At 37.7% G+C, this 15,571-nt stretch overlaps 1 protein-coding gene across 1 annotated transcript in view; it reads left to right on the top strand.

The window, feature by feature from the left end:
- Positions 1-15,571, top strand: part of CWF19L2 (CWF19 like 2, cell cycle control (S. pombe)) — a 116,331-nt gene that overhangs the window by 60,116 nt on the left and 40,644 nt on the right. Inside the window, exons 11-12 of the mRNA XM_025358338.1 lie at positions 3,192-3,308; positions 5,895-6,032. Coding sequence (XP_025214123.1) covers positions 3,192-3,308; positions 5,895-6,032 — 255 coding nt within the window. The remainder of the gene's footprint in view (positions 1-3,191; positions 3,309-5,894; positions 6,033-15,571) is intronic.

Here is a 15,571-nt window from a genome sequence, read left to right as displayed (position 1 = left end):
TAAGGAACAGAAAGTTTGCAAAGGGAGGAAAGAAGGAGCTCACTGAAGGGGAGAGTGGGTTAGTTTTGGGGTGCAGTTAATCCGTCTGAGGCGCCAGCTTGTTAGTGACATTTATCAAGCATTTATTGAATTCCCTTTATTGTTTGACACTGTGACAGGTCCTATAGGTACCAAGTAGTGTATAGCTTAGTCTTTGTCCTGCAAAGAGAGATAAATATAAGTAGACAAATAGTTACTGAAAATATTACAGTCTAGGAACATACATGTGCCGAAAATTATTGGGAACAGAGCATTGGCTGTGACTAAATTCTTAATTTCCTAGTTGAGCAAGAAGGGGTAATTGTTCTGTGCAGAGGAAATACAATTTACAGTATGTTTACAAAAATTACAAGGAACTAGAAAAGTCTAGGGCCAGAATTTGAAGGCTTTGTATACTGTGTGAAAATGCTTTACCTTTATTTCACTATTTAGACTGTGTTGTAGGATCAGGGTTGTTTATATATATTTTAAAATTTTACAGACCATGATAGATTAATAGTTTTATAAAATACAATAAAAAGTAATCATAGAAAAATGAAATATTTTCTATGAAATAAAGTCCCAAGTTTTTATTTAGATTGAACCAACATAAAATGATTCTTACTATTCTTGTATTTGTCTGTTTTCATGCTGCTGATAAAGACATACTTGAGACTGGGCAATTTGCAAAAGAAAGAGGTTTAATTGAACTTACAGTTCCACATGGCTGGGGAGGCCTCACAATCATGGCTGAAGGCAAGGAGGAGCAAGTCACATCTTATGTGGATGGTAGCAGGGAAAGAGAGAGCTTGTGCAGAGAAACTCCCGTTTTTAAAACCATCAGATCTCGTGAGATCCATTCACTATCACAAGAACAGCACAGGAAAGACTTGCCCCCATGATTCAATCATCTCCCACTGGGCCCCTCGTACAACATGTGGAAATAATGGGAGCTACAAGAAGAGATTTGGGTGGGGACATGGAGACAAACCGTATCACTTCTATACAGTTTTTATAAAACACTCAGTTTCTGTAGTTACCTCATCATGGATTAGTAACAAATATTTAATGTCTAGTAACTCTTGGACTTGTGATGGCCTGTGGGCCATACTTGCAGTGGTGTTGATCTTCCGGTGATAAATGGTCCCTGCAGATTTTTAAGCAAAGAATAGCATGATTGTATTTGTTTTTCACACAGTGAATTATTTTGCAATATGGGTGATGATTAGGTTTCAGGCTGAAGGGCTGGAAACCAAGGAACCCTGGAATCATCAGTATTTGAGGGATAGCTGGAAATGGAGGAGACAGTGAAGGTGACTTTGTTTATATTAATAATTCACCTGGGGAGTAGTTTCACCACTAGGCCATAAGCTTATAGAAGGCAGGGGTTATATTTCTTTTAGCTCCTAAGATTAAATAGACATTTCAGAAATATTTGATGAATGAATGGATAAATGGATGAATTAATAAATGAATGAATGTGTCCGAGAGGTAAAGGCAGAACCAGGAGGGAGTAGAGTGTTTAAAACTGGAATAAGAGGAATTTCAGGAGAGAGAATGTAATAAACAGAACCAAATGCTTTCAAATCAGGGAAGATGACAATTTAATAATTATGTATTAGACTTAGTAATTTGAAAGTCCTTAGGGAAGAGACCAGCTTTATCAGTGGGGCAAAGTTAGAAGCCACATTATAATGTGTTGCCTATCTCTACTATCTGGTAAGGGAGTGAGTAGAAAGATCTTTTAAAAGATGGCACTTCATTAATTAATGTTCATTTATTTATTGAGGAAGAAAAGTAATGATAATCTTTTGTATCAGTTTAGTATTGGGTGTGAATGTAAGATCAGTAATAGGTATATATTATTTTTCTTCCATTTCAGCAGGGAAACTAACATCTATTAAATGGAATTGGGTTTGATTTTTTCTATATTTGATTCCGATTGAGAAGAAAACTAAAATGTGAATAGTTTGCTTGGTCTTGTTTCCAATGGATTTTTAATGAATTCATCCCTTAATATTATTTTTGTTTTTAATTTTTTAAAAATAGATTCAGGGGTTGCCTATGCAGGTTTGTTGCAGGGATATATTGCATAATGGTGAGGTTTGGGCTTCTGTTTTACCCATCACCTGAATAGTAAACATTGTTCCCAATAAGTAATTTTTTCTATCATTACTCCCTTTCCATCCCCCCTGCTTTTGGAGACTGCAGTGTCTCTTATTTCCCTCTTTATGTCCATGTGTATCCATTGTTTAGTTCCCACTTTTAAGTGAGAACATACAGTATTTGATCACTTAGGATAATTGCCTGTAGCTCCATCCATGCTGCTGTGCAAGACGTTTCTTTTTTTGGTGATTGTGTAGTATTCCATGACATATATACACCACATTTTCTCTATTCAATCATCCGTTAATGGACACTTTAGTTGATTCCATGACTTGGCTATTGTGAATAGTGCTGTGATAAACATACAAGTGCAGGTGTCTTTTTGATATAACAATTTCTTTACCTTTGTCATTCTCTAATATTCTTTATTGATTATTAGAATCCCTCCAATCACATTCCATTTCCATCAGAGAATAAAATTTACTCTTATTCTGTACTGTGCAAGGCTTATATTTGTCCAAAAGTTTGTAGGGAAAATATTATGGCTTGAAAGTATGTGGGATATAATTCCTTCTGAAGAGTCAGAAAACTGAATAGCATTTGAAGGCTGTTAATAGAAAGAATAGAAGTTACGGGTAGTGTCATTATATTTGCTAATTTAGCAAGTTTGTCTTTAGTTGCTTTATTCTTATAATCAAATTTTAATAGGATCTTTAAGAAACGTTACATGTGCTGTATAAGTGATGGGCATTCTCATACAATGCCGCATGGACTATTGATACTTCGTCATCTTTTAACATTGTCTAGATGAAAACTTTATTTGAAATTTTCTTCTCTTGGTTACTTTTTAAAAAATACTAAAATAAACATTGGGTATTTTTCACTCTTTCCCCAAACGATTATGTTCATTTTATAGTATAGAGAGGAATGAAAATCCAGGAGATTTAAGGCAATCCACAGTATTATGTGAAAATGTTAATCATTTTAATGCTTTTTTTTGTTATTAAATAAAAACGTTCAGCATTCTTCACAATAATTTCAATAGTTATCTCTAAATCTTTTTATAGAATGAAGACCAGCAAGAAGTAATCCTTGTCAGAACAGATCAGTCTGGAAGAGTATGGCCTGTGAACACACCCGGAAAATCTCTGGAATCACAAGGAGGAAGAAGAAAGAGACAGATGGTATGTTTAACATATGTCTTTGTTTATTAATTCAGAATTCCTTCTTTCCCTTGGGGCTTTCTTCATATCAGATTACAAAATATTTTCTGAAAAGTAACTTTTGAATGCCAATATTGGAAGGTAGTAAATGATGTTGTTCTTACTTTTATTCTTAGTTATATCTTTTTGCCTTTTACAGAATGGAAAGTAATCCAACTGTGTTTTTTCAAATAGTTGTTAACATTGAATGTTTAAGGCAATTTTAATTTTGGTTTACATTTCTTTGATGTTGTTTTCAGCTGCTTTTGGCATACTTGCTATAGCTCTTAGGGAAAACTTTGGTCTCCCAGAGCTGTTACTAGTATTAGACAGCTTGAGACCTGGTGATGGGGTATCCATACACAATAATGGCTTAATTATGTAGGTGCCATAATCCTTTATAAAGCTAATTTTCTTTTCCATTTTCCAACTCTAGTAATTAGTTTTTAGCACTACCTTGAGGCTCTTGAGATGGCAAAAACAACATATTCAGCTTTCCCAAATTAGGTTTTTTATTTTAAATTTGGAAGATCAGACAAGTGATAATTGCATATACAAAAGAACTGTTCATTCAGAATATTTCTGTCAAATGTTTATTTTTTGCCTGTTCAGTGCCTGTGTTGCTAGAGATTCTAATTAATTCATTCAACAGATAGAAGTGGGATAGATATGTCTTCTAATGTAATGGGAGGAATTTGGTGGTTGGAGAGGAGGTACAGGAGGAGAATAGTAAAGGTTTGAATTATATGAAATGGTGGAACTGACTAGGGATCCATAAATGCATTGTCAGAAGGCATCGAGGGCCCTTTTTGAGTTGCATATTACTTAACAATTTAGGTATAGGAGTAAAGAAGGTAGACACTTTCACAAGTAAAGTTTGTTCTTTGAGTATGATGAAAAGACAAGAGGGCCAGAAATTAAGTGTCTGGAGCCAGGGGGTGATTGAAGTCAAGGGATATGAGGTTTAAGCTAGTAAAGACAAGAATAGTAATGTTGGGAAATGTAGTTGCACCCCTGTTCCAAAGATCTCAAAGAAGTTAAAGATGAGGTTTTATTTGGATAAGGGAATGTGAGAGCAGCATTAGAAAGATGTGATTTGGGAGGAAATAAATAGTATTTTTCTGTTCTACACCAGGGTATGGAACCAACTGATAGGAACATCGGGACTGAATTAGATGGAGACCAGAATATCAGCTTTGCTTTTGATAAAGCTGTTTACAGAACAAGGGTTTAATAATTAGAAGTTGGTGTCTTAGTTCGGGCTACTATAACATAAACTGGATGGCTTAAACAACAGAAATTTGTTTCTCACAGTTCTGGAGACTGAGAAGTCCAAGATTAGGGTGCTGGCAGCTTCATTGTCTGATTAGGGCATGCTTCTGGGTTTGTAGATGATAGTCTTCTTGTATAATCAAATGACAGAAGAGAGAGAGAGAGAGAGAGAACAAACGCTCATGTCTTTTAATAGAGGTACTGTATTAGTCAGGGTTCCCTAGAGGGACAGAACTAAGAGGATAGATGCATATATGAAGGGGAGTTTATTAAGGAGTGTTGACTCACATAATCACAAGGTAAAGTCCTGCATAGGCCATCTGCAAGCTGAGGAGCAAAGAAGATAGTCCAAGTCCCAAAACCTCAAAAGTAGGGAAGCCAACAGTGCAGCCTTCAGTCTGTGGCCAAAGGCCCAAGAATCCCTGGCAAACCATTGGTGTAAGTCCAAGAGTCCAAAAACTGAAGAACTTTGAGTCTGATGTTTGAGGGCAGGAAGCATCCAGCCTGAGAGAAAGATGAAGGCCAGAAGACTCAGCGAGTCAAGTTCTTTCAGCGTCTTCTGGCCACCCTGGCAGCTGATTAGATGGTCACCCACCCTGAGGGTGGGTCTGCCTCTCCACTAACTGCCAGTCCACTAACTCAAATGTTAATCTCCTTTGGCAACACCCTCACAGACACACCCAGGAACAATACTTTGCATCCTTCAGTCCAATCAAGTTGACACTCAGTATTAACCATCACAGGTTCTGATCCCATGTCTGAGTACTTCATGCTCATAGCCCAGTTACTGCCCAAAGACCAGTTACTTCCCAAAGACCTTGCGTCTTAATACCTTCTTATTGAGATTTCAACATGTGAATTTTGGGGCAACATAATCATTAAATTCATAGCAGTGGATTTGCTAATACTTCACCTCTGTTTTTGATATCCTTACTCCATCTCTGGATAACTTCAGTCTTCCCACCACAGTGGTAAGGAATTTTAACTATAAGGAGAAGAAGAGCAGAAAAGAGAGAGGAAGGGGTAAAGCAGTGTTGCTCTTTCATCAAAACTCATAAAGCAGTTAATATCATGCTTCCATCCCCAGGGAAGAGGAGAGTAAAGAGGCAGAAGTAGGGAGTGTAATTCTAATGGAAGTTTTTTCACATGGAAGCTGGCAGACTAGGGATGAACTGGAAGGAAAGGTTGTGATTACATAGTGGAATTTTTACATTTAACATCAGATTTTTATGTAATCCATTAAATGCTTCAGAGACTCATGTTTTCATTAAATTAATAATGTTCATTTTGTCATAGATTTCAACCCATGAGGAAAAAGAAAGGGTCAGATACTTTCATGATGATGATAATCTAAGCCTAACTGATTTGGTCAAAAATGAAAAGATGGGAACAGCAGAAAATCAAAACAAGCTCTTTATGAGAATGGCATCTAAGGTAAGATATATTCCTAGGATACCTCTGAATTTTGAGAAGCTGGTTATTCAATGTAACAGGGATCTGCTTTTTGGAGAGATCCGATTCTCTCTAATCTTGGTTCATTTTATTAAATTAAATCCTTTGTAAGACTTATTAGAAACATGCATTTTGGAATTGATCTGGTTGAGAAATAGACATTTGAAATTTTGTTTGTTTTTAAATATAGACTATGGTTTATTGCTTTAATGCATTCTGTGGAGATTTTAATTATACATTTGATCTACCATTTAAGAGAAAATTTTAAGCCAGAGTTAATGATTGACAGTGCGCTGATAGTTAGGTTACCACTCCGTCTTGTCTTAACGTTCCTCCAATTCTTCATAATTGTGCCATGAAGAGGTAGAAGAAAATATTTGCACTGGGCTGGGTGCGGTGGCTCACGCCTGTAATCCCAGCACTTTAGGAGGCTGAGGCGGGCATATCACGAGGTCAGGAGATTGAGACCATCCTGGCCAACATGGTGAAACCCCATCTCTACTAAAAATACAAAAATTAGCTGGATGTGGTGGCAGGCGCCTGTAATCCCAGCTACTTGGGAGGCTGAGACAGGAGAATGGCTTGAACCCAGGAGGTGGAGGTTGCAGTGAGCCAAGATCACGCCACTGCCCTCCAGCCTGGTGATGGAGCAAGACTCTTGTCTCAAAAAAGAAAAGAAAAAAAAAAAAGAAAGAAATTATTTGCACTAATATATTATGAATTATGGAGAGGCATCTGCGAATAATCTTAAATCTATTTATATGAAAATATATATTATTTTGGTACATCATTATGGGTAGGATGAATTTTTGTTTCAAATAGCATTCTTTGTTGCAGTCTCTTCCACTGAAGTCTCTTCCAAACACTACCATTAGCATTTTTTATAAAAGAGACATTGGTATTTAAACTGTTCTGTAACAGGTTTTGGCAAACTGTGACCCCCATGGGAAAAATTCAGCCTACTGCCTATATTTGCAAATTAAGTTTTATTGAAGTACTACTCTACACATGTGTTTACATATTTTCTAAGGCTGCCTTCACTCTATAATGGCTGAATTAAGTAGTTCTGACAGAGAGTGGGAGTCCATAAAGCTGCAGATATTTCCTGTGTGACTTTTTAAACAAAAAAATGGCCAACTTCCACCCTATAATAACAATGGTTACTTTTTGGTAGTGGGAGTTTGAACTGACTCATTGAGATACAGCCATGGGATGGGGAGACTTTTCACTATTTCTTTTCAGACTTACAATCTTCTATTTTTTTAACCTTTTAGATTCACACAATTATATAAGTATGTTACCTGGTAAAAAATTAAACTTAAAACTAAAATAAAGTAACCAAGATATCTGTATGTGTATGTGTGTGTTGGGGAAGAGGGCAGTAAAGTAAAATTGAGTTTAAAAGGAAATGGCTTTTGTACCTATCACCAAGAGTTACATGAGATCTTACATTTAGCCCATTAAGATAATTTTACTTCTGTTTATTTTGGAAAAAAATGCCAGAAATTTCCTAGGGTCTGGAATTTTAATGCAGAAAAAAGGAAGACATATTTTTATTAGAGTTTCCTTTTTAAAAGTGGTACGTCTGTGTATGAAGTCTGAATTAAATAGTTTTAGTAATCTTATAAACCATTCAAGTTTATGAATCATAAACCATTCAAGTTAAAGAAAAATCCTTCTTAAAAATTGTAATAGCGCTGGGCGCAGTGGCTCACCCCTGTAATCCCAGCAATTTGGGAGGCCTAGGTGGGCGGATCATGAGGTCAGGAGTTCAAGACCAGCCTGGCCAACATAGTGAAACCCTGTCTCTGCTAAAAATACAAAATTAGCCGGGCATGGTGGCACACACCTGTAGTCCCAGCTATTCGGGAGGCTGAAGCAGGAGAATCAGGAGGTGGAGCTTGTGTTTACCTGAGATTGCACCACTGCACTCCAGCCTGGACGACAGAGCAAGACTCTGTCTCAAAAAAAAAAAAAAAAATTGTATAGCCATTTATCAATTCAGCAGTTATTATTGAACACTTAATTAGTGTCAGATGTCATTTTAGTTGAGGGATACATAGAAGCAATTAAGTCAATATTTGTGCCCTCAGGTGCTTATATTTCTAGTGGATGAGAAAGTGAACAAATATGTAAACTATATAGCAATATATTATAAAATTGAAAATAGTTTTGTAGAAAATGAAGCAAAGGAGAAGGAACTGGGATGATATTTTCAACAGAGTGTTGAGGGAAAGTCTTTCTGTATAGGTGATGTTTCATCAGACTGAAAAAAGTGAGCGAGAGGTCCTTGTGAATATCTGAGGGAAGATTATTTCATGTAGAAGAAACAGCAAAGGATCCAAAGCAGAGACAAGCTTGAAGAACATCAAGAGACTGCAAAAAGACAAGTGTGACTGGTAGTAGAGGGAGGAAGAGAAAGAGAAGTAGAAATGAGATAGGAGACAGAAGTCAGATTACGTAAGGCAGGGAGTCCATATCCCTGGACCACAGATGGGTACTGGTCTGTGGCCTGTTAGGAACTGGGCCGCACAGCAAGAGGTGTGCGAAGCGGGCCAGCCAGCATTATTGTCTAATTTCCACCTCCTGTCAGATCAGTGGCAAGATTCTCATAGGAGCATGAATCCTGTTGTGAATTACGCATATGAGGGATCTAGGTTACACACCCCCTTACGAGAATCTAATGCCTGTTGATCTGAGGTGTAACAGTTTCGTCCTGAAAGCAGCCCCACCCCCACCCCCACCCCTGCTGCCCTGTCTGGGGAAAAATTGTCTTCCACGAAACTGGTCCTTGGTGCCGAAAAGGTTGGGGACTGCTGAGGTAGGGTCTTACAGGCCATGGATAACTTTCACATTTGTTTTAATGATGGCGAGCCATTTGAAGGTTTTTTTTTTTTTTGCAAGGCTGTGTCATGATTTGGTTTATATTTTTGACAGAATTTTTCTGGCTGCTCTTTTGAGAAGGCAGCATAGAGAGGCATTAGTGGAAGCAGGAGATCACTTAGGAGGAGAGTGTTATATTAGTTCAGATAGAGCCATGGATGGATTACAGTGGTAAAACTGGTGAAAAGTGTGGATTTGGGGCATTCCTGGTGCCATATATTGAAATGGGAAAAATTGCAGGAGGGACACATTTTGAGGGGGTGGGAAATCAAGAATACTGTTATGGATGTGTGAAGTATGAAATGCCCAGTCACATGGTAGTGTGGGGTGACTGCCCCTAGAGTTCTGGGTAGATGCTGGCTCTCCCATATAGATTTGGATGTGTTGGCTTTTTTTTTTTTTTTTTTTTTTTGGAGACAGAGTCTCCCTCTGTCACCAGGCTGGAGTGCAGTGGCTGAATCCCGGCTCAGTGCAACCTCCGCCTTCCGGATTCAAGCGATTCTCCTGCCTCAGCCTCCCAAGTAGCTGGGACTACAGGCGCGCATCACCACGCCCAGCTAATTTTTGTATTTTTAGTAGAGATGGGGTTTTACCACATTGGACAGGCTGGCCTCCATCTCTTGACCTCGTGATCTGTCAGCCTCAGCCTCCCAAAGTGCTGGGATTACAGGCATGAGCCACTGCGCCTGGCCCTGTGTTAGCATTTAAATAGTATTTAAAGCAGTGGGATTGAAGAAATTATTAATGAGGAGAGTCTGAAGACTGTGTCCTGGAGAGGACAGAAAGGATTCAGCAAATAAAACTGAGAAGTGCAGCCAATGAGGCAGAAGGAAAACCAAGGGTGTGGTGTTTCAGAAGACACAGAGGAGGTTATGAATGACTCTGTCAGCTGCTTCTAAGAGGTGAGGAAAATCTTTGAAGATGGGAAATGGCCACTGGATTTGGCAGTGTAGAGGTTTCTGGTGACTTTAATTAAAGTATGGGTTTTTTTCTTGACCAATAAGGAAAAAAGCCTGATTATGTTGGGTTCAAGAGTGAATTTGAGAAGAATTGACCTTAGAAGGGAGCTGATTACCATCCATCAATTATATAAGGAGGAAACGCAGAGTATTAGTATATAGATGTAGGTGGCTTCTTAAATTTGGTAGTAGAAAAATGAACAAGGGCCAGGTGTGGTGGCTCACACCTGTAATCCCAGCACTTTGGGAGGCCAAGGTGGGAGGATCACTTGAGGCCAGGAGTTCGAGACCTGTCTGGGCAACAAAGTGAGACCCCCCATCTCTACAAAAAATAAAAAATCAGCTGGGTGTGGTGGTATGTATCTGTAGTTTCAGCTATGTAGGAAGCTGAGTTGGGATGATCACTTGAGTTTAGGTGGATGTCCGAAACTGTGGATGGTACCAAACCATGTGTATGCTATGTTTTTTTCCTATTCATACATACCTATGATAAATTTTAACTTATAAAGTATAATTGATAGACATAGTAAGAGATTAACCACAATAATCATAAAATACAAGTATAACAATATGCCAGCATCGCTACTCTTGGAATTTAAGGCTGTTATTAAGTAAAATAAGGGTTACTTGAACACAAACTCTTTTATGCTACAACAGTCAGTCATAACTGAGATAGCTACTGAATAACTAAATGGACAGACAGGTAGCATACACAGTAGGGGTGTGCAGGACAAAGGGCTGATTCATGTCCTCTGGGGGATGGAGTAGAATAGCGTATTTCATCACACTACTCAGAATACCACATAATCTAAAACTTATGGAGTGTTTATTTCTGAAATTTTCCCTTTAATATTTTCGAACCACAGTTGACTGCAGGTAACTGCAGCCTCAGGAAGTGAAACCACAGATAAAGGGGGGTTACTGTATTGTATAGGATTGCTTATTTAATATTAGCTGATTTGGCAATAATTGCATCTTCATTACCTTCCCTAAACATTTTGCATCTTTGATTTTTTTTTTTAATTGAAGTTTACTAAGCTAGAACATTATAGAAGCTAGAATATAAGAATTTACCAGTGACATCTGGCCCTTAAATTTCTATTTCTGGTCTGTATTAGCTGAAATAGAAAGTTTTGACTTACAAAATAATGTCCCAATTTTATAAGATGACTTGTTTTGGATTAAATAGTTATATGAAACCATTCCTATTAAAATCTATTTATGAGAGGTCTTACTAGGATAGACAGTAGGCACTCAAATGTTTCTTCCTCACCTTTTGTTCATTTTTTACATTATTTATAAATATATGCTTGTTTTGTTTTTTATATGATTTAGGTATTACCCATTAATTTCAGCAGGAATCAACCAGAACTGGTAGCATTAGTAAACCTACAAATTAGATAAACTATTGAATGTGCAGCTAATAGTACACATTCAATCCACACTTTTAAAAAATTTTTTGATTGACCAATTTGTATATTATCGAATTTGTAGCAGTGTTGTTAATATGTTGACAAATGTGTTATTTTTGTCCAAGCAATTTTTCTTTGTATTATTTAATGGAGGTGTTTTTTCTAAATATACAAAACAATGCCAGTTCCTACCTATGTACAGTGGGGCCAATGGAAGTACAGGTTGCTGTGGAAATGCTGATTTTGCATTGGGGTTTTTAGTTCATCCTGCCTAATAATTACAGCAGAGTAGCAATTTATTTTGTATGTTTAATAATTAAAATCAGCTCCGCTAAAAATTTGAAATGTTACTAAAAGCATATAAAAAAAAAGTATTTGAAGTGTTGGCCATTTCTAAGAATACTGTGCTTAATCCTTTCACTCTTATAAGTTTATGAACTAAAGTAGCTAAATTATTGAATTTTTGATAGTAATATTGCTGGTATATAGTTTAGTTATGTCAGATGTTTTCATGAATGACCACAAAAGCTCATTATCCTTTGTTTCTTTTTATTATTAGTTTAAAGTCATTTGTCTAGTTTAAAGTCATTAGACAGAGGTTGGCACACTTTTTACATTTCTTTTTGTTATTAGTTTAAAGTCATTAGTCTAGTTTAAGGTCATGAAACAGAGGTTGGCAAACATTTCTTGTAAAGGGCCAGATAGTAAATATTTTTAGCTTTCTGTTGGAATTACCAGCACTGCTGTTGTAGCACAAGAGCAGCCATACACAGTATGTAAATGAATGGGTTTGAGTATATTCCAACAAAACTTTATTTACAAAAACACGTGGATGGGCCGGGCGCGGTGGTGATCCCAGCACTTTGGGAGGCCAAGGTGGGCGGATCACGAAGTCAGGAGATCAAGACCATCCTTGCTCACATGGCGAAACCCCCGTCTCTACTAAAAATACAAAATAATTAGCCAGGTGTGGTGGCAGGCACCTGTAGTCCTAGCTGCTTGGGAGGCTGAGGCAGGAGAATGGTGTGAACCCGGGCTGCAGAGCTTGCAGTGAGCTGAGATTGTGCCACTGCGCTTCAGCCTGGGCAACAGAGCGAAACTCCATCTCAAAAAAAAAACAAAAAAACAAAAAAACAAAAAATATGTGGATGGCCTGATGTGGACTGGAAGTTGTTGTTTTTTAGTCCCTGGACTAGGATATAAAATCTTCAATGCAAATGTATTTGAATTTGGGTACAGGTTGAACATACCTCATCCAAAAATTAGAAATCTGAAATGCATTAAAATTCAAAATTTTGGGGGCACCAAAATAGTGACCCATTTGCTTTTTGATGGTTCAGAATATACAAACTTGGTTGCATGTACTATTTAAAACATTGTGTAAAATTACCTTCAGGCTATATGTATTAGGTATATATGAATCATAAATGAATTTCAAATTTAGACTTAGGTCCCATCCCCAAGATGGAATGTGTATGTAAACATTTTAAAATCCAAAGCAATTCAACATCTGAAACACTTCTGGTTCCAAGCATTTTGGATAAGTGATATTCAACCTGTATTTCTCTTACTTAGTAATTCCCCTGAAAATGGATCTTAGGCCTTGGGAAAAGTAGCTAGTCAGGAATAGTTGATATAAATTTATGAAACAAGACTCTGCTTATTTATTTAGTCAACAAATGTTAATTGAACTCATTCAGTATATGAGGTGTTTGTTCTACTGGGGACATACTGGCACATGAAGAAGAAATGATCCTTGACTTTATGGAGCTTATTAGGCTAGTGGGGAAAAGGAAGCACTAAATAAAGAGCTATGAAAAATAGTTCAGTAATTTTGGACGTACAAAGAACTGTGACAGACAAGTGAAAGTCTTTTGGAAGTAACACCTGGGTGACCTGATTTAAACTAGGGGCACAGGAAAAGTTTCCTGTTGAACAGAAGTCTGATACTGCCTGTGCTCAGTATTCAGATCTGCCCTATTGCTTTTTGCTGTTGATGTGTATTTTACTTTTTTTTTTGAGGTGGAGTCTCGCTCTGTCACCAGCCTGGAGTGCAGTGGCGTGATCTCGGCTCACTGCAAGTTCCACCTCCCGGGTTCATGGCATTCTCCTACCTCAGCCTCCCGAGTAGCTGGGACTACAGGCACCCGCCACCACGCCCGGCCAATTTTTTGTATTTTTAGTAGAGACGGGGTTTCACCATGTTAGCCAGGATGGTCTCGATCTCCTGACCTCGTGATCTGCCCGCCTCGACCTCCCAAAGTGCTGGGATTACAGACGTGAGCCACCGTGCCCGGCCCTTATTTTTTATTAGTACCTTATATTTGTTTATTTAATTTTTAATGCCCATTCTTTTCTTGCAGTTCCAAAATTCAGGTTATATTTATGTTCTTTCCAGGTGTGTTTTGCCATTAAAACTTTAATAGCATATCTTTCTTATAACAAAACCACGAAAGGTATCTCATGACAAATATGAACTTAATTGTGTTTTTTTATAGGGGAATTATGATTCTTGGTTTTTTATCCTTTCTATATTTTCCAGGTTTTTTGAGTATGTACTGCATAATTAATGAAAAGAGGGGAATAAAAAAATCCTGAAAAAGATGCGTAGAGAAAAATTCTCTTTTAAACTGTGTTTTTCCTTTATTCTTACATCACAATCATCAGCACAGAAGACTTCTGTGACCAAATGTGTGGGGTGTTTTTCTCCACACACCGAGCAGTGGACACCAGCAAGATGTCCTGTCATTCAATTCCAACACTGTCTACCTGGAGATAGTGTCTGATTCCATAGGTTGGGGGCTCAGGCCCCAAGTCTGTCCCCCAGATGCCCAGACTGGTACCAGTCACAAGCCTGGGCTTCCAGAACTTCTGACCACCCAGCTTCAAGTTGGGGTTTGCATGACCCCCACCCCCACCCTTCGGGTTCGATTAATTTGCTGGAGCAACTCACAGAATTCAGGGAAACACTTAAATTACATTTACTGGTTTATTATAAAGGTTATCACAAAGGATATAGGTGAAGAGACGTGTAGGGCGAGGTATGAGGGTGCAGAGCTTCCTTGTCATCCCTGGGAGTGCTACCCTCCAGGAACCTCCACATGTTCAGGTATCCAGAAACTCTCTAAACCCAGTCCTCTTGGGTTTTTGTGAAGGCTTCATGGCTTCAGTATTCCTTACCCCATTGCGTAGGGTGTGACCCTCTCTGGGGATGGTCTTAAGACCCACAATAAAAAAGGTAGGAGAAGATGAGAGTCCTGCCCCAAGGAGGGCAGGAGAGAGACTCTATTTCCTGAGGCCTGCCTCCGAGGCTTGAGATACCCAACATTATAATACAAGACTGTAACAATAGCTATGGGAGTTATGAATCAGGAACTGTGAATGAAAACCAACGCATTTCATAACACCACAGAAGTGTATGTTGGTCTAATTTTCTTACCATAGATATGCTAGTATGTTTACTATGTTATGTTACTTTATTATGTTCTAGAACTTAATAGGTATATAGTAACTTATTTTTGATAAAGAAATTTCTTCCTTTGAAATCATAGAACCAAAGAATTTTAGATTTGGACAGGGACCTTACTAATCTTGTTTCACTTTTCACTTTCACAACTGAGGGAACTGAGACTTTGAGAGAATGAAAGGACTTATGCAAGGCTGAGTAACTTTCCTAGTCCCTACAGCTAATGAGTTGCAAAAGCCAGCACCAGAAGCTTCAACTTTACTTTTCAGTCCACATTAAACAATACTGTCATTCAAATAACTCACATTAATGGATATTTGTTGACTGTTATCTACATTTAATTGTCTTTGTCCAATTTCCATGTATCGTTTATTGGTATTTGAGAATAATGAGCTGTGTATGCTTTGCTCTTTCTTAAAATACATTCTATTGACTCTAACATTCTTTAAATATAAACTCTTCCATTTAAAATTTAAGACGTCAGTGTTACCTTGGCAACGTAAACTCAGGCACATCTTCAAGAGATCTATATACATCTTTCCTCATTAATTTTGTTAGCACTGTGGGCAGTAATTTTATCCTTTTTGTACTAATAGAGCATTAATCATGGGCTGGAGGGGAGGAAAAATGAAAGGTACAAGAGAGGAATGATAAGGGAGAGAAAAAAGACTCTAATAATTAGGATTTTACCTTAAATTATAAAAAAAGGATGATTTTATTGTCTATTAAAGTGTTTGTATTTTTACTGATTTATTTTCTCTGTGTTTGTAACACTTAAGGCTTAATATATTTTCCCCTGGA

Source organism: Theropithecus gelada, chromosome 14 (assembly GCF_003255815.1).
Source record: "Theropithecus gelada isolate Dixy chromosome 14, Tgel_1.0, whole genome shotgun sequence".
NCBI classification, from domain to species: Eukaryota; Metazoa; Chordata; class Mammalia; order Primates; family Cercopithecidae; genus Theropithecus; species Theropithecus gelada.
Note: the sequence above shows the minus strand (reverse complement) of the source record. Positions and strands in the feature narration are given on the sequence as shown.